Source organism: Loxodonta africana, chromosome 10 (assembly GCF_030014295.1).
Source record: "Loxodonta africana isolate mLoxAfr1 chromosome 10, mLoxAfr1.hap2, whole genome shotgun sequence".
In the NCBI taxonomy this organism is placed as follows: domain Eukaryota; kingdom Metazoa; phylum Chordata; class Mammalia; order Proboscidea; family Elephantidae; genus Loxodonta; species Loxodonta africana.
Window position 1 is genome coordinate 93,758,548 of NC_087351.1, and position 22,248 is coordinate 93,780,795.

The window sequence follows — 22,248 nt, forward strand, 5'->3', positions numbered from 1 at the left end:
CCTCATTTGACCCCCCAAAAATAACACTGTGAAGTAGAGGTTATTATGTTCTTTATTTACATAAGAAAAACATAAACAAAAAGAGGCTAAATATGTTTTCCTAGGTCACACAGTCACTAAGGGATAAGGCTAGAATTTTTAAACCATAAGTGTCTCACTCAAAAATGTATGCCCTAAGCACTACATTATGCTGCCTTCAACAATACTGAGGTCTCAAATGTTACATCAAATCAATGATTATCTGAGAACAACTAGAAGAGCTGGACCAAAAAAAAAAAAAGTCTACTTAAAGAGTAAACCCAACACTTTAGTTATCTTACCCTTGAGCATTTGCTGAATTTTAAGTGACAGCTGAGAGAATGAGGCTGACTAGAGGTTTAGACGGCCTCACAGGGCTAAGGAAATAAAAATTTAAGTTCAGAGCTCAACTAAGAAGGATGGTTCCTAGTAAACACCTCAAGATTTTAGCTAAGATCTCTAAAGAGTCTCATTCTAGGTATATGGGATAACTAGAAATAGAGCATTCCTCATAAACGCTGAAGCCTCATGAAGACTAAATTTTTTTTTAATTTGAATAAGAAAATAATAACCAGGCATACAAAAAAAAAAAAAAAAAAGGAATTAATGGGGAAAAATGAAGAGGAAAAAAACAAAATTATCCACAGGAATTGCAGATACTGGAAACCCTTCAGATTTCTATCATACACAGACTTTCAAACAGCTATAATATGTTCAAGAATTTAAATGACAAGATAATTTCAGAAGATAACAGATTATAAAAAATGAAATTGTAATTCTAGAACTTATAAATTCAATAACTAAAATAAAAATTAAATACAAGAGTTTAACAACAGATTAGACACAGCTGAAGAGACAATTAGTAACCTGGAAGACAGATCAGGAGACTATATCCAACCTGAAGCATAGAGAAAATAAATATCAGTACAGTATAAAGTATAATATACCTATTGTTGGATCACCAAAAAAAGAAAAAGGAGAGAGAAAGAATGAGAGAAAAGCAATATTTGAAGAGAATTTTAAGACTTATATAGAGACATCAGGTCAAAGATGTAAGAATTACTGCAAACCCAAAAAAGATAGATACAAAGAAAACCACCATATCATGGCACATCATAGTAAAAGTGATAAAAATCAAAGACAAAGGAAAAATACTAAAAAAGCAGCCAGAGGGAGCAAAACACATAATACTTTTAAAGAAGTAGCAGGACTGATAGTTAACTTTTCAACAGAAGTGGTGGAACCCATAAAGCAGTAGGATGCTATCTACAAACAGCAAAACAAAAATAAATAAAAACAGCAATTACCTGACAACCCCACAAAAAGATCCTACAATACTGAAGGCAAAAGGAAGACATATTCAACCAAATGAAAATTGAGAAACTTCATCTCCATTAGACTCATGTTAAAGGAATTGTTAAAGGAAATCCTTAAGGCAAAAGAGAAATGATCCCAAATAGTAGCACAGAGGTACAGGAGGAAATAAAAAGCAGCAGAAAAAAAAATATATATATATATGTCTGTGTGTGTGCATGTAAATAAAAATGATCCTTGACTGTACAGTATCTTATGGGGTTTAAAAAATAGATAATCCTTGTTCTACATGGTAGTATGGGATCATAAAACTGACTATGCAGGCTGAAAATGTGTAAAAAAATTTTAATAATCAATGGGGAAAATTATGATTACTTCGTGATCTTTAAAATTTTGTCAAAGCATTAAAATCTCCCTGTGAGTTAAAAATGTATGTATGAAATACTTAGGAATAAATCTTACCAAGGATGTAAAAGAGCTATACAAAGAAAACTACAAAGCTTTACTACAAGAAATTAAAAAGGACATACACAAGTGGAAAAACATACCTTGCTCATGGATAGGAAGACTTAACATAGTAAAAATGCCTATTCTACCAAAAGCCATCTATACATACAATGCACTTCCGATCCAAATTCCAATGTCATTTTTTAAGGTGATAGAGAAACAAATCACCAACTTCATATGGAAGGGAAAGAAGCCTTGGATAAGCAAAGCATTACTGAAAATGAAGAAGAAAGTGGGAGGCCTCACTCTACCTGATTTCAGAACCTATTATACAGCCACAGTAGTCAAAACAGCCTGGTACTGGTACAACAACAGGCACATAGACCCGTGGAACAGAATTGAGAACCCAGATATAAATCCAACCACATATGAGCACCTGATATTTGACAAAGGCCCAGTGTCAGTTAATTGGGGAAAAGATAGTCTTTTTAACAAATGGTGCTGGCATAACTGGATATCCATTTGCAAAAAAATGAAACAGGACCCATACCTCACACCAAGCACAAAAACTAACTCCAAGTGGATCAAAGACCTAAACATAAAGACTAAAACGATAAAGATCATGGAAGAAAAAATAGGGACGACCTTAGGAGCCCTAATACAAGGCATAAACAGAATACAAAACATTACCAAAAATGACGAAGAGAAACCAGATAACTGGGAACTCCTAAAAATCAAACACCTATGCTCATCTAAAGACTTCACCAAAAGAGTAAAAAGACCACCTACAGATAGGGAAAGAATTTTCAGCTATGACATCTCCGACCAGCACCTGATCTCTAAAATCTATATGATTCTGTCAAAACTCAACCACAAAAAGACAAACAACCCAATCAAGAAGTGGGCAAAGGATATGAACACACACTTCACTAAAGAAGATATTCAGGCAGCTAACAGATACATGAGAAATTGCTCTCGATCATTAGCCATTAGAGAAATGCAAATTAAAACCACGATGAGATTCCATCTCACTCCAACAAGGCTGGCATTAATCCAAAAAACACAAAATAATAAATGTCGGAGAGGCTGCAGAGAGATTAGAACTCCTATACACTGCTGGTGAGAATGTAAAATGGTACAACCACTTTGGAAAGCTATCTGGCGTTATCTTAAACAGTTAGAAATAGAACTACCATACAACCCAGAAATCCCACTCCTCGGAATATACCCTAGAGAAACAAGAGCCTTCACACAAACAGATATATGCACACCCATGTTTATTGCAGCTCTGTTTACAATAGCAAAAAGCTGGAAGCAACCAAGGTGTCCATCAACAGATGAATGGGTAAATAAATTGTGGTATATTCACACAATGGAATACTACTCATCGATAAAGAACAGTGACGAATGTGTGAAATGTTTCATAACATGGAGGAACCTGGAAGGCATTATGCTGAGCGAAATTAGTCAGAGGCAAAAGGACAAATATTGTATAAGACCACTATTATAAGATCTTGAGAAATAGTATAAACTGAGAAGAACACATACTTTTGTGGTTACGAGGGAGGGAGGGAGGGTGGGAGAGGGTTTTTTACTGATTAATTAGTAGATAAGAACTGCTTTAGGTGAAGGGAAGGACAACACTCAATACATGGAAGGTCAGCTCAATTGGACTGGACCAAAAGCAAAGAAGTTTCCGGGATAAAACGAATGCTTCAAAGGTCAGCGGAGCAAGGTCGGGGGTTTGAAGACCATGGTTTAAGGGGACTTCTCAGTCAATTGGCAAAATAATTCTATTATGAAAACTCTGCATCCCACTTTGAAATGTGGCGTCTGGGGTCTTAAATGCTAACAAGCGGCCATCTAAGATGCATCAATTGGTCTCAACCCACCTGGATCAAAGGAGAATGAAGAACACCAAGGTCACACGATAACTAAGAACCCAAGAGACAGAAAGGGCCACATGAACCAGAGACCTACATCATCCTGAGACCAGAAGAACTAGTTGGTGCCCAGCCACAATCGATGACTGCCCTGACAGGGAGCACAACAGAGAACCCCTGAGGGAGCAGGAGATCAGTGGGATGCAGACCCCAAATTCTCATAAAAAGACCAGACTTAATGGTCTGACTGTGACTAGAGGAATCCCGGCGGTCATGGTCCCCAAACCTTCTGTTGGCACAGGACAGGAACCATCCCCGAAGACAACTCATCAGACATGAAAGGGACTGGACAGTGGGTGGGAGAGAGATGCTGATGAAGAGTGAGCTAATAATATCAGGTGGACACTTGAGACTGTGTTGGCATCTCCTGTCTGGAGGGGGGATGGAAGGATAGAGAGAGTTGGAAGCTGGCAAAATTGTTACGAAAGGAGAGACTGGAAGGGCTGACTCATTAGGGGGAGAGCAAGTGGGAGTACGGAGTAAGATGTATATAAACTTATATGTGACAGTCTGACTTGATTTGTAAACGTTCACTTGAAGCTCAATAAAAGTTAATAAAAAAAAGATTACCATGTAGAAGTTGGGTAAACAGGAACCCACCCTGTCAACATGAGAGAAGATTGAAACAACCCATGAATTACTATCTCCTTCTTAGAGTTTTTCTAGTCCCCTCCTCCTTTACAGGCTCCACATGGGCAGAAAAACAAAGTGTGACCCCTGTTTAACCTTCCTTAGCCCTGCGAAGATGGCGATGTAGTGCCGAAGATCAAGTGCTCTTGCGCTATATCCCATAACAAGGGATGCCAAGGGCTACCAAGAGGACTCCATCTTGAATATCAGAGGGTTCCGTCTTAGATTCCAGATGTGTGCTCAACCTAGTTAAAATACACTGCCATTCTGAGAAGTATCCAACCCTTGAAAGAATTTCCCTAAATATTCATTACTCTTGTCTCCACCGAACCCATATAACCCATATGAGTCAGTCTTTTGGAGAGGCTTAGATCCTTGCTGACTCCTTTTGCTTGACTCAAGCAAAATAAAGCTTGCTGAAGATAAAAAAAAAAAAAAAAAATGTATGTATGTTGTTTTTGTTATGTGCCGTTGAGTCAGTTCTGACTCATAGCAACCCTATAGGAGCAGAGTAGAACTGCCCCATAGGGTTTCCAAGGAGCAGCTTGTGAATTCAAACTGCCCACTGTTTGATTAGCAGCCAAACCCTTAACCATTGCGCCACCACGGCTCCTTTAGGGAAGTGAAAAAAAAGTAAAACTAATATTTATTTAGGTACACTCTGATTTGAAACATTGAGAATTTAAACATGAGGGTTTTTTTTTTTTGTAAAAAACTTATCAAGAGCAGTTTGAATGGTCCTTGCCTTCTTCCCTTCACCATATAAGTCATAATATTAAGGGGGTATCTTTTTTTTTTTATCTTTTCTATGCCTTAGCAAATTATCATACTTCTTTCTAGGTTTGAATAAGCTGCCAACATTTTATCCTTTGCTTTTTCAATGTCATGAACTATCTATGACAGTAACTTTAATGTGTTTTTTGTTTTGTTTTGTTTTTGCTAGTATCACTTCTTTGGGGTCATCTTCAGCTTTTTCTTCACAACCACTTTTCCCATTTATGTCAATAATTTACGTTCACTACATTCTTCAGATTGCATTATCTAAACCAAACCCACTGCTGTCAGGTTGATTCTGACTCATAGCAATACCATAGGGTTTCCAAGGCTGTAAATCTTTACAAAAGCAGACTGCTACATCTCTCCTGTGGAGCCGCTGGTGGTTTCTAATGCTGACCTTTCAGTTAGCAGTCGATCACTTTACCTGCTGTGACACCAGGCCTCCTGATTGAATATCTAGAGTCTTACAAATGGTGACAGTGTACATTCTCACTCAGCTATTTCTTCTAAAACCTCATTTACATTTGATTCAAATTTCGCTTCCAGCATTATCACATTTCATTTCTTTGCTGCATTTTCATCTTTGTTGACCAATTCCCTCTTTCAATTATCCAGTTTTATAAAATGTCACATGGGCTTATCACTGGGAGACAAAGAAGCAACACAACTACATGCTTTACTGTCTGTGCATGAACCAAACAACAGATGCATAGTGACCAATCACTGATGACTATGGAAGAAGTGGTGTGATTATTTACCTATCATGATGTGCATCTGCTATTTACACAGTGGCTTGCGGACTGAAGAGCTGCCAGCAAAGTCTGTACTTTATGGAGTTATTCAGTTAATTTACTGTAGTAACTGAAAAAATTGAACATATTGCCGGGAGACTGTTATTCTTTAACTAAGTTGTGGTAACTGAAGTTCATGTGTATTGAAACTATGCAAAGCAAGGACTTCCTGTATAAACCCACTGTCATCCAGTCAATCTTGACTCATAGCAACACTATAGGACAGAGTAGAACTGCCTATAGGGTTTCTGAAGTTTTAATCTGTATGGAAGCCGACTGCCACATCTTTCACCCATGGTGCAGCTGGTGGTTTCAAATTGCTGACCTTCTGGTTAGCAGCCAAGCACTTACCACTGCACCACCAGGGCTCCTTACAGATAGAAGTAAAATATATAATACCAAAATACAAAGGGCTGGGGGTGGGAAGGGTGTCCTAAGGTCCTTGAATTGTCTGAGGAGTGGCAAAAGCACTAATTTCTTTAGACTTTATAAGTCATGAATAAATGTTTTAATCCACAGGTAACAACTAAAATAATTTTAAAAGAGTGGATAACTACCAAGCTAATGTATGTGGGGGGCGGGGAGGTAATGGAATAATACAAATTAACTAATCTAAAAAGACAAGAAAGGAGAAGAAATAAAGAAATGCTGGCACAAATAGTTGATTTAATCCCAAATTATCAATATTTGCATCAACTGCATTAAATGTAAAAGGACTAAACACTCTAATCAAAATACAAAGATTGTCAGATTGGTTAATTTAAAAAATCCACTGAATGCTGCTTACAAGATTCGCACTTCAAATGTAATTATGTAGAAAGGTTGAAAGTGAAAGGATAAAAATATATAGCATTCAAGCCAAGAGAAAGCTGATGTGACTAGACCAATGCACATCAAAACATGAAGTTTTACCATCTATAAAAACAGAGAATTTGTAATGATAAAAGGATTACTTCACCAAAAAGATATACCAAACCCACTGCCATCAAGTCAATTCCAACTCATAATGACCCTACAGGACAGAGTAGAACTGCCACATACAGTTTCCAAAGCTGTAAATTATTATGGAAGCAGACAGCCATATCTTTCTCCTGCAGAGCAGCTGGTGGGTTTGAACTGCTGACCTCTCAGTTAGCAGCCAAATGTTTTAAACCACTGCACCACCAGTGAGGATATAATGATTCTAAATTTGAATAATTGTAAGAACATAGCTTCAAATGATATAAAGCAGAAATTGATAGAACCGAAAAGAGAAATGGACAAACCCACATAGTGAGTTTGTTTTAATATGCCCTTATCAATACTGATAGAACAAACAAAAAAGTAAATAATAATACTGACAAGAAATTAATAAGGATAGAAGATTTGAACAACATAGTTGACCAACTTGACTTTATTGGCTCATATAAAACACTGTACCCGACAGTTACAAAATACACATTCTTTTCAAAGGTACATGGACTATTTACTAAAATTGACCATATACTGGGCCATAAAAGCAAATCTCAATAGCTTACAAAAAATTAAAGCATGTTGTCTGACCAGCAAACAATACACTTCTAAATAACCATGAATCAAAGAAGAAATCACAATAGATATTTAAACTAAATAATAATAAAAATATGATGTTCCAAAACCTGTAGGATGTAGTTAAAGGCATGCTCAGAGAGAAATGTATAGTCTTAAAAAGATATTTAGACAAGAAAGCTGAAAAACAAATCATTTAAATATCCTTCACAAGAAATTTATAAAAGAACAGTAAATTAAAATCAAAGAAAGTAGAAAAATACTGAAGCCCAAGAAAACTAAGTCCCAGATCAATATGGAGTTACCAAAATTCAAAACCCATCTCCTTACTCCAAAGGCAATGTTCATTTATCACACCATTTTGCTTCTCTGCCCCACTCACCAAAAACTAAAAGCTACTAATTTGTAATAAAAAAAAAATTAATAAAGCCCTACATAAACCCTGTTGCTCTTCAAAGCAACTGTTTTGTTTACATTATAGTCATTTTTCTCTTAAAGATTCCAGTTGCTAACAGCTCCCTTATAAATATCAATTTTTCCTCTGAACAAAAGTATTAATTTACTAAAGCAAAGGAACTTATTCAATATGATGACTAAAAAAAGGAGAAGCTTAAAATGAATCTTTAAAAGTATATTTGTACCTCCGAACACCCTTTTAGCTCAGGAATGAAGTCACTCCTGAGGTTCACCCTTCAGCCAAAGATTAGACTGGCCTTCCAAACAAAAGGAGACTAAAGGGGCACACCAGCCCAGGAGCAAGGACTAGAAGACGGGAGCAGGGGGGACAGGAAAGCTGGTAATAGGGAACCCAAGGTCGAGAAGAGAGAGTATTGACATGTCATGGGGTTGTTAACCAACGTTATAAAACAATATGTGCACCGTTTAATGAGAAACTAGTTTGTTCTGCAAACTTTCATCTAAAGTTCGATTAAAAAAAAAATTTGCTTTATATTTGAGATATTGAGCATCTAGTGTCTTAGAAAATAAAAGAATATTGCATCTTCCATTTGTCAAATTTTCCTAATATATATCTGATGTCATTATCTACAAATGGTTTCTGTCAGTGTAAAGTACAAATGAGACCTTTGAAGTGTGTGCCACTTAAATGTTTAATGCATTTATTTAGTAATCACTTATTAAGCAACAGCTATAAACAATGAGGAAACCCTGGTGGTGTAGTGGTTAATTGCTACAGCTGCTAACCAAAAGGTCAGCAGTTTGAACCCACCAGGCACTCCTTGGAAACTATGGGGCAGTTCTACTCTGTCCTGTAGAGTTGTTACCAGTCGGAATTGACTTGACAGCAACTGGTATAAACAATGGATTATGTTACTTGCATGAGAGAGACAGCTGAAAAATCATTCTCCTGTCCTCAAGGAATTGATAATCATTTTGTGGATATAAGATATGAAACCAAATATCAATAGAGAATGATTTGTTTAATCTACATACCACATAATACTATCAACCAAACTTTCCTGGGATTCCCAAGTATAGAATTAAAGCCCTCTGGTTTATTCAGGGTGGCACAGTTTGCCCTCGACTAACTAAAGGTTGACAGTTTGAACCCATTCTGCAGTGCTGTGGAAGAAAAACCTGGTGGTCTGCTTCCATAGAGATTATTGTTGTTTTTGTATGCCTTCAAGTCGATTCCAACTCATAGCCACCCCATGTGACAGAGTAGAGCTGCCTCATAGGGTTTCCTAGGCTGTAATCTTTACAGGAGCAGATGGCCAAATCTTTTCTTCCATGGAGCCACTGGTGAGTTTGAACTGCCGACCTTTAGGTTATTAGCAGCTGAGCTCTCAACTATTGCACTACCGGGACTGCTTTCCGTTAAGATTACAGCCAAGGAAACCCTGTGGAGCAGTGTTTCTGTAACATACGGGGTTGCCATGAGTGGAAATGGATTTGATGACAATGGGTTTTTTGTTGTTTATTCAGGAAAGAGAGCTCTTCACCATGTTAGATTTGCTGCCAGGGGTAGATACTAAAGAGCATTTACTTCAAATGTCAGAGCATGGAGATTACTATTGAAAAGCCTCAGTGAGGAGAACAGTAAAAGAACAGTTGTTTCACAACTGTCTTTCCTTCCTCCTCAGCTCCCCTCCCTCTGCCTTCCCTTTTTTTTTTTTTTTTTTGGCCATGTGATTTAATAAATAGGAAGCTGAGGTAGGGTTTTTGAGGAACTTGCTGTTCATGGTTCCACTCATCCCTGTCAATCATCCCTGCCAATGCCTTTTCAACTTTCTCCTGATAAATCACTTACTTTTATCTTCTGAGATGGCTTCCCTATTCATGTTTTGTGTTTTTCTGTGCCAAGAATTGGGGTGATAGAAAATAGGCACTACGATTGTTTCTGTTAGTGATCTAGAGCTGGCATTCCAAAGATAAAAGGCTACCCATTCATCCAAGAAACACACGTTCTTTGAGAGCTCACAGTATGTGTAATGCTGTGTATCTTACAAGCCTGTATGGAGAATTCAATAGAGTGGATCGCTCCATTCTTACCCATATCTCTTCCCCTGCTCTGTGACAGTACACTTCTGGTTGTCTTTCTACCATGCTGGTCAGTCTTTCTCAGTCTCTTTTGCTGGTTTATTAACCATCCTTGCTTCTAAATGTTGGGATTCCACATAGCCCAGTCCAGTGGCCCCTTATCCTCTCATTCTATATTCTCCCCCTGTGTGGTCTCATTCAGCAATTTTCACATTAATATGTCTAGGCCTGTGTTCTTAGCAGTAGACCATATACCTATCTGTCTACTTGACATCTCCTCTCAGATGTTCACATATATCCCACATTTAAAATATTCAAAATGGAAATCTTGATTCTTCTCCTGAAATATACTACTCCTTCAATGTTTCCCAAGCCAGTTAATGGAACCTCCATTCACCTTGTTGGAAAATCCAGACACCTGAGAGGTGATATTGACACCGTCTTTCCTCCTCACCAACTTCCAGTCCTTCACCAAGTCCTGTTGATTTGACTATCCTAACACATGTAAAGTCCACCCTCTTCCCTTCACTGCCACCAACCTTGTCCAAGCCACCATCATCTATTAACAACAGCTACCAATTGCCTTTTATGGGCCATCGGTCTGCTAAAAGTGCTTCATATTCATTGTCTCACTTATATTCCTAAGCCTCAGTTTTCACTATATAAATGAAGACGATAACACATACCTCACAAGGCTCTTGGCCAAATTTATTCAAGTGAAAAATTTCAGAGTCAGAATTTGAACCCAGGTGTGTCGTTCTTCAAAGCCAATGTAGCACCCTAATGACTCTGTAATTAAAAGCTAAAATAAAGAAAAAGCCCTCAGAAGGATGCTTTTACTCTTATGTGGATTTTTTTTTTAATCAGAAATAAATTAAAATTCTACAACTGGGTAGGTAAAATGTTTGACTTATAAGAGCGTGTGAAGATTAATTTCACTGATACACTAAATTGAGTCAAGTAGATTCAATGGCAGTTTTAACAGCACCAGCCTTAGTTCCAATAATTAATCATTAAATTATTGTTGTTGTTAGATGCCATCCAGTCAATTCCAACTCATAGCCACCCTATGTACAACAGAAGGAAACACTGCCCGGTCCTGCACCACCCTCACAATCATTGCTGTGTTTGAGCCCACTGTTGCAGCTACTGTGTCAGTCCATCTCCTCAAGGGTCTTCCTCTTTTTCCCTGAGCCTCTAGTTTACTAGGAAGCTCTGGTGGCGTAGTGGCTAAATGCTATAGCCGTTAACCAAAAGGTCGGCAGTTTGAATCGCCAGGCGCTCCTTGGAAACTCTATGGTCCAGACAGTTCTACTCTGTCCTATATTAAGTGGCTATGAGTCGGAATCGACTCGACCGCAGTGGTCTTTTCTACTTTACTAAGCCTGACGTCCTTCACCAGGGACCGTCCCATCTGATAACATGTCCAAACTATGTGAGACGAAGTCTCACCATCTTTGTTTCTAAGGAGCATTCTGACTGTAATTCTTCCAAAATCATTAAATCATTAAAGTACCCGCATGTATCTGCCAGGTAATTTAGAGAATTCCTTGTATAATGTTCTATTTCTGGTAGAGAATCTTGGAAAAATTTAAATTTTCTTCAGTCTACTTCAAAAATATGAACATCTATGACCTCTCTTTAAATTAACATCTTTTTTGTTTTTGCATTTATTATTTTTTAATTTCATTACTTAGAAGATGCACCAAAAACTGAATATAATCTTTTGGTTATAGATTATTTTATTTTTCTCCCATTATATAATAGAATGTTGGTGGTAAATATAATTCATTGATAATCAGCAAGTAGAATAATTAAGTCTCCTCTCATTGAAAAGCCTGGATGATGTTAGAAAATTATTTATTCTTTGAAGCTGTAGAATACTGCTGATAAGCAAGTGATAGTCTCTACATCAGGATTTAAAGAGCTAAGGATTTAATATGTACCAACAGATTTGACAAACTTTATCGTTTTTGACCCAGTAATTCTACTTCTATAGATTTTCCCTAACACAATAAAAAGAGGAGTGAGAAGAGTTTACATAAAAAGCCATTCACCAAAAACCTAACAATAAAAAAAAAAAAATTTTTTTTTTTTTTTTTTAACAATAGTTTAGCTTAATTAGTAAAGAATATCTGTCTTGAGCGTTGTGCTCTTTCAAGATTTATCTATACGGGATCAAATTGACAACAGCAACTTGAAAGATTAGGTAAGAAACTTAGGGGGCAGTGAGTTTATGTTAGTGGGGAGGAACAACTCAGAAAAGGAGGGCGAGATGGTTGCACAACTCAAAGAATGTAATCAATGTCAATGAATTATATATGTAGAAACTGTCAAAATAGTGTATGTTTTGCTGTATATATTCTCAAGAACAACAGAAGAAATAAAATTTTTTTAAAAAAGGCCATTTCCCTCAGAGTTAATTTATAAGAGTAGAAATTTGGAAACTATTCAAATGTTTAGCTAGAAAAAATGGTTAAGTATGAAATACTGTATAACCATTAGAAATCTGTTTCCATAAACCAGTAACACAGGAGATACTTTTGACATGTTGTCTGAAAAACAAAAAAAGACATATGGAGAGAAAAAACTGATTTTTTTCTCAGTCATGGAAAGATGGTAAATTTCATTTCTTTTTTATGTGAATATATTTAATTTTTTAATGAATTTCCATTACCTTTATCGTTAGATAAAATGAACTTAAAAAAATGAATAATTCTAGATATAATGAACTTTAAAAAAAATTAAGGATTCTTTCAATATGCATTAAGCTTGAAATTAATACTTGCTGTTTTTTTAGTTACAATACTTGGGTGATTTGTTATGTGGTGAAAATCTATTATAAAATGTCATTTAAAATTAATTCACCCAATTATCACCTCGGTCCTATACAGTACTTAAAGCACTTAGAGTAATGAAATTATGGCTTTGCCAATATACATATATATGTCTTGTTTTTAAAATAGTTAAATAATTAGGAACTACTTCTTTATACCTCCTCATATGCTCGGTAAAGTTGTGCATAACAGATGTCCAATAGTTATTCATTCAACTGGAATTAATCTCTTTCTGCTCATTAGAGCAAGCTGACCCAGTCAAAGTCAGATTGGCCTGCCTGCTCCTGCCCCCTGCCCCACTTTTTTTAACTGTAGGCCCTTAAAAACAGACAAGAAAAACAATTTAAAAGCAAATTGATGCATGAGTTGAAAAGAAACCGGAGGCTGCTTGAGAGCTAACACTCTTGCCCAGGTTTATTCAGCTGAGGAATTTCAAATTTCGAACCCAAATGTGCCCCTCTCCAAAGTGGATGTAACACCACAATTAAAAGCTAAATAATATGTACACCATATGTCTGCAATAGGAAACTCTGGTGGTGTTGTGGTTAAGAGTTGCACTGCTAACCAAAAAGTCAGCAGTTCAAATCCACCAGGTGCTCCTCAGAAACCAATGGGGCAGTTCTACTGTGTCCTACAGGGTCACTATGAGTTGGAATCGACTCCACAGCAGTGGGGTTTTTTTGTTTGTTTATTTGTTTGTTTTTGGTATGTCTGTAATTAAAAGCTAAAATAATAAAAGAAAAAGCTGTCAGAAGGATATTTTTACTTTTATTTTTTAAAAATCACAAATAAATAAAAATCCTACAACTGGGTAGGTAAAATGTGTAATGTGTGACAGATAAAGTGTGAAGACTTACTCTCTGTAATTAAAAGCTAAAATGACCAAAGAAAAAGCTGCCCTCAGAAGGATGCTTTTACTTTTATGTGAATTTTCAGTTTCTTGCTTTAAACAGTTTACTGGTACAGACTATTGAATTTGTGTTTCTTAAAAGACCAGCTGTGCTGGCTGAGGCAACTTCTCTCCAGATTCCTTAGCACATGTTGGTCTGAAGCTTTCTCACCTCCCTTGGTCTCATCTATCTTTGCAGGGGAAATACCACATCTGCTCCATGATTGCCCTCCATTAGTTTCCCATCTCGTGTGCCTTTCACTCATGAACTGTGGGATGTTTGAGGTGTGGGCATATATGTCTAAGGTTGAGGATTGCAGTCAAATGCCATGATCTAATACCTGAATAACTGAGGTGGGAAGGGAGGTACATTCGACATTGGGAGGAAACCAGTAAGTTCCTTAATAATGAGAAGATTTAAGCCTCCATTTCTTTTCCTTTGGTTCCTCCCAACCCACCTGAGCGTCTCATGCTGCTGATTTCCCATATTGTTTGGAGTTTAGGCTCCAGTCCTAAGTGGCTGCCTCCATGCTGATAGTATTGGGCAAGTCAGTTTCTCTGAGGATGCTTGTTCTTGACTCTTATTGAGAACTAACAAATGTTTCCCAAAAGAAGAAAAAAACTCAGAGCCTAGGCATACAATTAAACGGGCCTAATTTATGCCACATTATTCATCTGCTGGCTTGTGAAATCAACACCACACACTGGGCATCAATTTTACACTTTCATCTAAATTTCCATGCTATTTGAAATCCAATGAAGGAGGATCAAGCAATAATAGCAGGGACGGATTACCCAATATGCAAGGTAAGCGCATGCTTAGGACGTCAACAAAACAAGGGCACCGGTTGTCCAAAGCAAAGACCCATAAATAACAAGCAGACAGAGCACAAGGAAAAGTGAGCACCACAGTGGAAGGGAACTGGCAGGGCACTAAATGAAAATGAATACCAGCTCCAGTGTGTGAGAATGTACCAGCCAGAAATAAAGCTCACACAGGGTCACGAGGGTGCTCATGTCCAAGGTTATTTAAGCTATGAGGCCCCTACCACTTCAACACCTTGTTGACATCTTTCTCCTATAGTCCCCTCCCATGTAATTGAAACTTCTTATCTCGGCAAGTCTCTTGGGAATGTGCCATTTCTTTCTAATAAACAAGAGGTGGCGTGGGCTGTCGAATCTAACTCTTGGTACATTCCCCAATATACCACTGAATCCAACATGAGTGGTTACTGGACAAGGACAGGTTGTATTAAACAGTGTGTATACACCTGATGAATAACGCATGAAGCCATCCAAGAAATTAGTGTAGGCTTATCCCAATGACTTAAACACCAACCTTTATGGAGAAGTGTGACAATTGCATTCTTACTTGAGAACTAAGTTTACAGATTCAAGAAAGACAAATTTTACTCATGTAGTCATGTATGATTCCATAATAGAAGATAAAAACCAATGCATATTTCCCAATGTTGGAATTGTTTTACCCGTATTCCTAACCTTAATGATCACTAACTGTACAACAGAATGCTCATTTTCATCCCTAAAGAAACTCAGAAACTCTTCAGGATATGATAATGATCCAAGAAATTATCTATTCATTATTCTTATTGCGTATGAAGGTAGATATTTTTTGGCAGCTTAATTGTGATGAAATCATTGAAGAATTTGTAAGAGCAAAGAACAAAAAGAAATGTTTTTAATTATAACATGTTAGAGATGGAAGATCTATCTAAAAATAAAATATAGTAACTTGTAATATTTGTTTTCTGATCATTAAATTTTCTTTTATGACATCTTTTCATTTGTTCATTTATAGTTATAATATTTATTACAAAACAAGCATCAAAATTGAAGTATGAGCTGTTGAAAACAAAATTGGTGAAAGTCAGTTTTTTGCTGTGGGAGATCAACAGAATTTTACATTGATTGCTGAAACAACCAAGCTCACTGACTTCATTTCCTCTGTTGTAGAATATATGGAATTTTTTTTTGTAGAAATTGTGGTATATAGTAAAAATCTTAGTGCCCCACATCCAATTTTATAATCATCTCATTCTGCTAAAATACACCCCACTTTTGTGTTCAATTGCTAATATTATAGTTGCATTTAAAAAGTAGTTACATCATGGATAGCTAAGACACAAACACATATACATATGTATATATACACATATGTGTGTGTGTATATATGTATAACCCAGTGCCATCGAGTCGATAAAACTCGCATATCCCATTTGAATGCATGAGTAAGCAGAGGAGAGCGCTCCACAGATTCTCAGTATTTAGAGCCCTCACATGCCATAATCTGGCCCTGTATAATAGGTACTTAAGTTTCTTTTTAGTTCTGGGCGGAGCCCTGGTTGCACAGTGGTTAAGCACAGCTGCTAACCCACCAGCTGCTCCATGGGAGAAAGATGTGACAGTCTGCTTCCGTAAAGATTAGAGCCTTGGAAATCCTGTGGAGCAGTTCTGCTCTGTCCTATAGGGTTGCCATGAGTCGGAATTGACTCAACAGCAATGGGTTTGGTTGGTTTTGGCTCTGGTGGATGATCTCCTATAAACAGTACTAGGAAAAAAACAAACAGAGAATCTGTATTTGGAGTCAGAAGTCCTAGGTGGAGGCCCATTGTTGCCTCTAACTGGGTGAATTAAGCATTTATTTTTGGTCCAAGGCGGCTGCCAAGAAGCTGGAGATACCTACAGAAAGAAGACCAGTATGTTATTGGACGGTTTTGCAAGAACATTGCAGCACCTCCAGTACCAGGTCGCTGATGTGTGCTCTGGAGCCCTGGTGGCGTAGTGGTTAAGCACTCATCTGCTAACTAAAATGTCGGCAGTTCAAATCCAGCAGCTGCTTCTTGGAAACCCTAGGAAGCAGTTCTACTCTGTCATATAGGGTCACTATGAACTTTTTTTAGGTCTGATGTCTTCTCTAGCTTTCATTCTACTTGAATAGAATGAAACAATATAATAATAATAATAGTCATTGTATATAGAGCCCTCACTCTGTGTCATACCCCTTACAGGCATAATTTAATCCTCACACGAGCCCTATGAAAATGGTACTGTTATTGTCCCTAATTTACAGTCAAGGAAACCGTGGTTCAAAGAGGTCAAGGAAGTTGCCCAAGGTTATGTAACCAGAACGTGGCTGAGCCAAGATTTGATCTCAAGTCCTTTTGACTATTTAGCAATAAAAAGAAACTAACTACTGATACATGCTACAACATAGATGAACCTCACAGACATGCTAAATGAAAGAAGCCAGGCACAAAAGACTACATGTTATATTATTCTACTTATATGAAATGTCTAGATAAGGCAAATTTATAGAGATAAAAAGCAGATTAGTGGCTCCTAGGCATATGGAGGAGCCCTGGTGGTACAGTGGTTAAGAGTTCAGCAGCTAACCAAAAGCTTGGCAGTTTGTATCCACCAGCCGCTCTTTGGAAACACTATGGGGCAGTTCTACTCTGTCCTATAGGGTCAATGTGAGTCGGAATCCACCCCACAGCAACAGGTTTGTTCCTCCACCCACAGGCATAGACAGGGAGTGTAGATTAACTACAAATGGGTATAAGGTTACCTTTCAGGGTGATGGAAATTTTCTAAAACTGGATTGCGATGATGGTTGTGCAATTCCATAAGTTTCCTAAAAATCATCAAATTGTGTACCTGCAATGGGTGAATTTTATGGAATGTAAATTATCTTTCAATAAAACTTTTTGTTTTAATTCCAGAGGCTGGATTCTAAGCCTCTGCCTCTTTAGGAATCCAGCCTCTGCTGGTAGTCCTAAGAAAAAGGCTATAGGTCTTGCTGGGTTCTTTTATCCTCTTCGTAAAAGCATGGACAGTACATTTAAACTCTTTCAGCCAATGTACATATGTTGAATATATTTAATTTTACCAGTAAGACCCCAGTTCTCACAGTCATTGTGCTAATTAGCAAACCACTAATTTCACTAAGGAGTCCTTGGACGGTGCAAATGGTTAACGCACTCAGCTGCTAACCAAAAGATTGGAGGTTCGAGTCCACTTAGAGGTGCCTCAGAAGAAAGACCTGACAATCGACTTCCAAAAAGGCAGCCACTGAAAACCCTGTGGAGCAGTTCTACTGTGACGTACGTGGAGTCTCCATGAGTCTGAATCGACTCAACAGCAACTAGTTAATTTCACTAATGCCGACTGTGCATTCTTGATTAGCATGTGTGCAAACCTAAGTATTCAAGGCACATACGCACATGATATCACACTGCATATGCTGAAGTGTTTTAAATTAAATGACTGACATTGCAAAATAAATCCAAGTGAACAGTTAAGACTGACAGCCCCCAAACCCAATTGCCAACAAGTGGATTCCAACTCATATCACCCCCCATAGGGTTTTCAAGGAGTGGCTGGTGGATTCGAACTGCTGACCTCTTGGTTAGCAGCCAAGCTCTTAACCCCTGGGCCACTGGGGAGAAATAGTTATGCAAAAAGAAAATCACTGCTGTGATTGCTCTGTTTTTATCTATCATGGAATCACTGGACCTTCCCCTCCAGAGCTGCTTGTCTTGGCCAGGATACTTGCTATTGTCCTCAGCAAACCACTGGGTGGATCCTTCTTTTCTATCTACATCTAAAAGAGGGGAAAAAAGGCTCTGAGACTACAGTTAAGACAAAGTGATGGCTGGGTGGCTGGACAGCCTTTGTGTCCCTGTGAGGAGTTGGAGCCATTGTTGATGGGATTGACTCTTGGCACCTGCAGTCCCTGGGGCACCATGCAAACGCATATTCTTCTCAGGAGTGTTTTGATGTGGTTTTATCTTTGATAAAAACAGAAATGAATGTATCATGGCAAATGTGTTCCTTGTAACATTTACAGAGAGATCCGGAATACCAGAAGCTTAACTTACATAGACCCTGGTGCCCTAAAAGAGCTCCCCCTCCTGAAGTTCCTGTAAGTATTAGCTCCTTCCCCATTTCTTTTTTTTTATATAATTGCAATACTGTTGTCTGGCAGGAGGGTCTCTGGTTGGCTCAAACAGCTTGTGCTCGGCTACTAATCTGAAAGTTGACAATTTGAACACACTCAGGGTACCACGGAAGAAAGATCTGGCAATCTACTTCTGTAAAGATTACAGCCTAGAAAACTCTATGGAGCAGTTTGACTCTGTAACATATGAGGTAGCCATTAGTCGGAATCAACTTGACAGCAACGGGTTTGGTTTGGTTTTTACCTGCCTGGGTTAAATCACACTGTGACTACTTTCTCTATCAGTCAAAGAAAAGGTGTTAGGTGACAAGGTCCAAGTTTTTATAAATCTTTTTAAAAGTCAGCAACGTGCTGGGAAGGAGCTCTGATGGTGCAGTGGTTAAGTGCTCGGCTGCTAACCAAAAACTCAGCAGTTCAGACCCATTTGCCCCTTCTCAGGAAAAAGATGTGGCAGCCTAATTCCATGAAGATTTATAGCTTTGGAAACCCTATGGGGCAGTTCTACCCTGTCCTATAGAGTTGCTGTAAGCTGGAATCAACTCAGTGGCAACGGGTTTGGCTTAACATGCTGGGACCAGCGACATGCTCCAAGAGACATAAAAGAGCAAATGTAATCCCGCTTATGTAGTCTTTAAATGGAGTATACCAGAACAACAAATATACAACCCTGAGAGACAATGTTTCAATTTTATTAGGGAAATGAGTATCAGAGCAATATTACAATAACTTAAATAGCTCCCCCTCCAAAAAGCCACAAAGGGTAAATCCAAACACATATGTGTGTATGTATGTATGTGTGTGTGAGAGAGAGAGATGGGGGGACGAGGGGAAAAATGCAAGGGATAACACCCACTGTTTTGCTTTGGTGACACCTATGAGCTGATTATAACTCCCTGAGGGCAGGGACCACGACATTCTAGTTCTCTTGTCCATCTTCGCTCCCTATAGTAGGTGCCAATATAAATATATTAGATGGATGTGTGTTTATGACCTCACGTCCTCGAGGCACACAGATAGAAGAAACTTTTCCTTATTTCCTATTGCATGGATTTTTTTTTTTTTAATGGAGAACAAAAAAGTATAAGGAAGAAAATAAAGACCAAACTTAACCCCAATGCCCAGAAATAATCACCATTAATGTTTTAGTTCATCTCCAGCAAGACGTTTTATCCATATATATTTTTTATGAGATAAGTCTTTAAGAATGAATAGAAGTTATCCAGGAAAAGAAGGGGAGAGGGTAGAAGGGAAATCTAGTTGGATAGAACAGCATGAACAAAGACACAGTGGTAGGGAACCACATGGCTTATTTGTGGAGCTAACAATTGTTCAGTATTGTGAAGAGGTGCGGATGGGAGATATGGGTAGACTATAAGAGGCTTCTGATGGGAGATGCAGCTGAAGGGATATCCAAAGAGGAACTTTTGGAGGACAATAAAAATTGGTTGTGGGACAAGGCGATCACTCCTATGGAATTGGGACTTCAATAAACCAATAACTCTTTGATATCCTGATACCCTACTATATGCGAGGCTCTGTGGGGAACACACAGGATTACAAGACATTTTCCCTGTCTTCAAGAAATTTTACAGTCTAATTGGGAAGATATTGAATACAAAATGAAAAGGTCCTCTCCTACAGGAGGATGATGGTAAGCAACAAGTAAGAGGTACCTACAGTGTCTGGCGGTCAGGAAATTAGTTGCTCTTATTGCTGTTGTGTGCCATAGAGTTGAATCCAACTCATAGGGACCCTATAGAACAGAACAGAACTGCCCCATGGAGTTCCCAAGGCTGTAATCTTTACTAGATGAGATTGCTAGCTCTTTTCTCTGGTGGAATGGCTGGTGAGTTTGAACCACCAACCTTTTGGTTAGCAGCCGAGTGCCTAACCATTGTTCCACCAGGCCTCCTCAGGTAATTAGAGGAAACATTAAAAAGCAGACAGGCTTGCTTGGGCCTTTGAAGAATAGAGAGGTCCTGGTCCAAGCCCAGTCTGGCATTTCCAGCCCTTGACTATCTGGCCTTCACTTAACTATTGGGCATTTTCCTCCCTACTCTTCCACATGAACTCATTTGTTTACTGTTCCTCAAATATATCATATGGAATCTCACGCCTCCCTTTCTTTATCTGGAATGTTCCATTTGTCATTTTTGAGGCTCTGTCTCCTACTTCCTCTTCAAACTCTATGCCTTCCCCTCTGCAAAGAGTCAAGTCTATATTTGCCTTAGAAGATGTATCAATGGAACTAGAAGTATCTACTGAGAGGTTTTTTTCTAAAGCTTACTGGATGCCTAGGTCTCACCCCATAGCATGTCATCCCTCTCAAAATTGTCACTGGTTCTACTACCACCATTCTAGTAGCTGCAACAAATGTTAAATCAACTAAATGCAAGAGACATCAAGAACCTGAGAGTTTTTGTATTTATGTTGTTTTGTGCACATTTTTTAGCCAATATCTTGCCCTGGATGATAGAAACTTCGGAAGTTAAGGCATTGTCTTTAACTGATGTCCCCCTGCCCCATCCCCCCCATTCCACCTCCCCACATAGCACCATCCTATTAAACAACATACCCCAAAACTCTCTCTCCCTCTCTCTCTCCTACACAGAAAGAAACTTAAATGCCTGTTTCTACCTTCTAGTCTCATTTGGTTTAAAGAACCCCTAGATTCCTCTAAGCACTGGTGAACTGAATTGGACTCTTGTGCCTTGAGGGAACACTATGTCATCAAAGGGTTAGAATTTACTCACTGCCACTCCAGTCTGGCTTCAGAATCCATGCTTTCAGCTCTTACATTATTCTACTTTTTACGTATTGATTTCCTAACCTAAATTTTGTCCTTTTTGCTTCTTTTTAATGTAATTTAGTGGAATTTTCAACACTGGACTTAAAGTATTTCCTGACTTGACCAAAATTTATTCCACTGATGTATTCTTTATACTGTAAGTATTCACACATGCAGTGTTTGACAATGTTCTTTACCAACAAGTACTAGGGTGCGGCTCTGGGGGTTGGTTGAAGCCAAGAGAGAATAGTATTTCAAAGAGGAAGAAGTGATCAGTCATGACAAATGCACTGATGGATGAAGTAAGGCAAGGACTAAGAAACGAGCATGAGATTTAGGCATGTGGGGCCTTGGCGATTCTGTCAAGAAAAGTTCCAGTGGAGTGCTAGGGGTGGAGAAGATTGATTGGAGTGGGCTCAAGAGATAATTGCAGGGATAAAATTATAGAGTGACCAGAACAACCAACCACTTTATCAAGCATAAAAGGAAGTTATTTTTTCCATTTGACAAATGAGATAACAGCAAAATCCCGAGGAGCACTCAGTAGTGATGCTCAGTCTATCTCCTGTGGCTTCTGATTGATGGCCCCACACTCTTTTCCAAATCCAATAACACAGGTGAGTTGTCTTACTCTAATTGTACAGAAGAGAAAGGACATACTCAGAGAGAATCACAGGTTGAGTTAGCACTACAGAATCAGCAAAATGTAGAGTGATAAGATCCAAACTCTGGGGCTTTTGCCAGCGTAAAAAATGATCACACTCCTTTGCTGCAGAAAAGCCCAACTCAAAATATAGGCCATCTTCC

General features: G+C 38.3%; 1 protein-coding gene across 2 annotated transcripts in view; it reads left to right on the top strand.

Annotated features, from left to right (window-relative positions):
- Positions 1–22,248, top strand: part of TSHR (thyroid stimulating hormone receptor) — a 178,368-nt gene that overhangs the window by 101,057 nt on the left and 55,063 nt on the right. For both annotated transcript variants that reach the window (XM_003408804.4, XM_010588790.3), the window contains exons 4-5: positions 18,543–18,617; positions 21,524–21,598. In XM_003408804.4, coding sequence (XP_003408852.1) covers positions 18,543–18,617; positions 21,524–21,598 — 150 coding nt within the window. The remainder of the gene's footprint in view (positions 1–18,542; positions 18,618–21,523; positions 21,599–22,248) is intronic.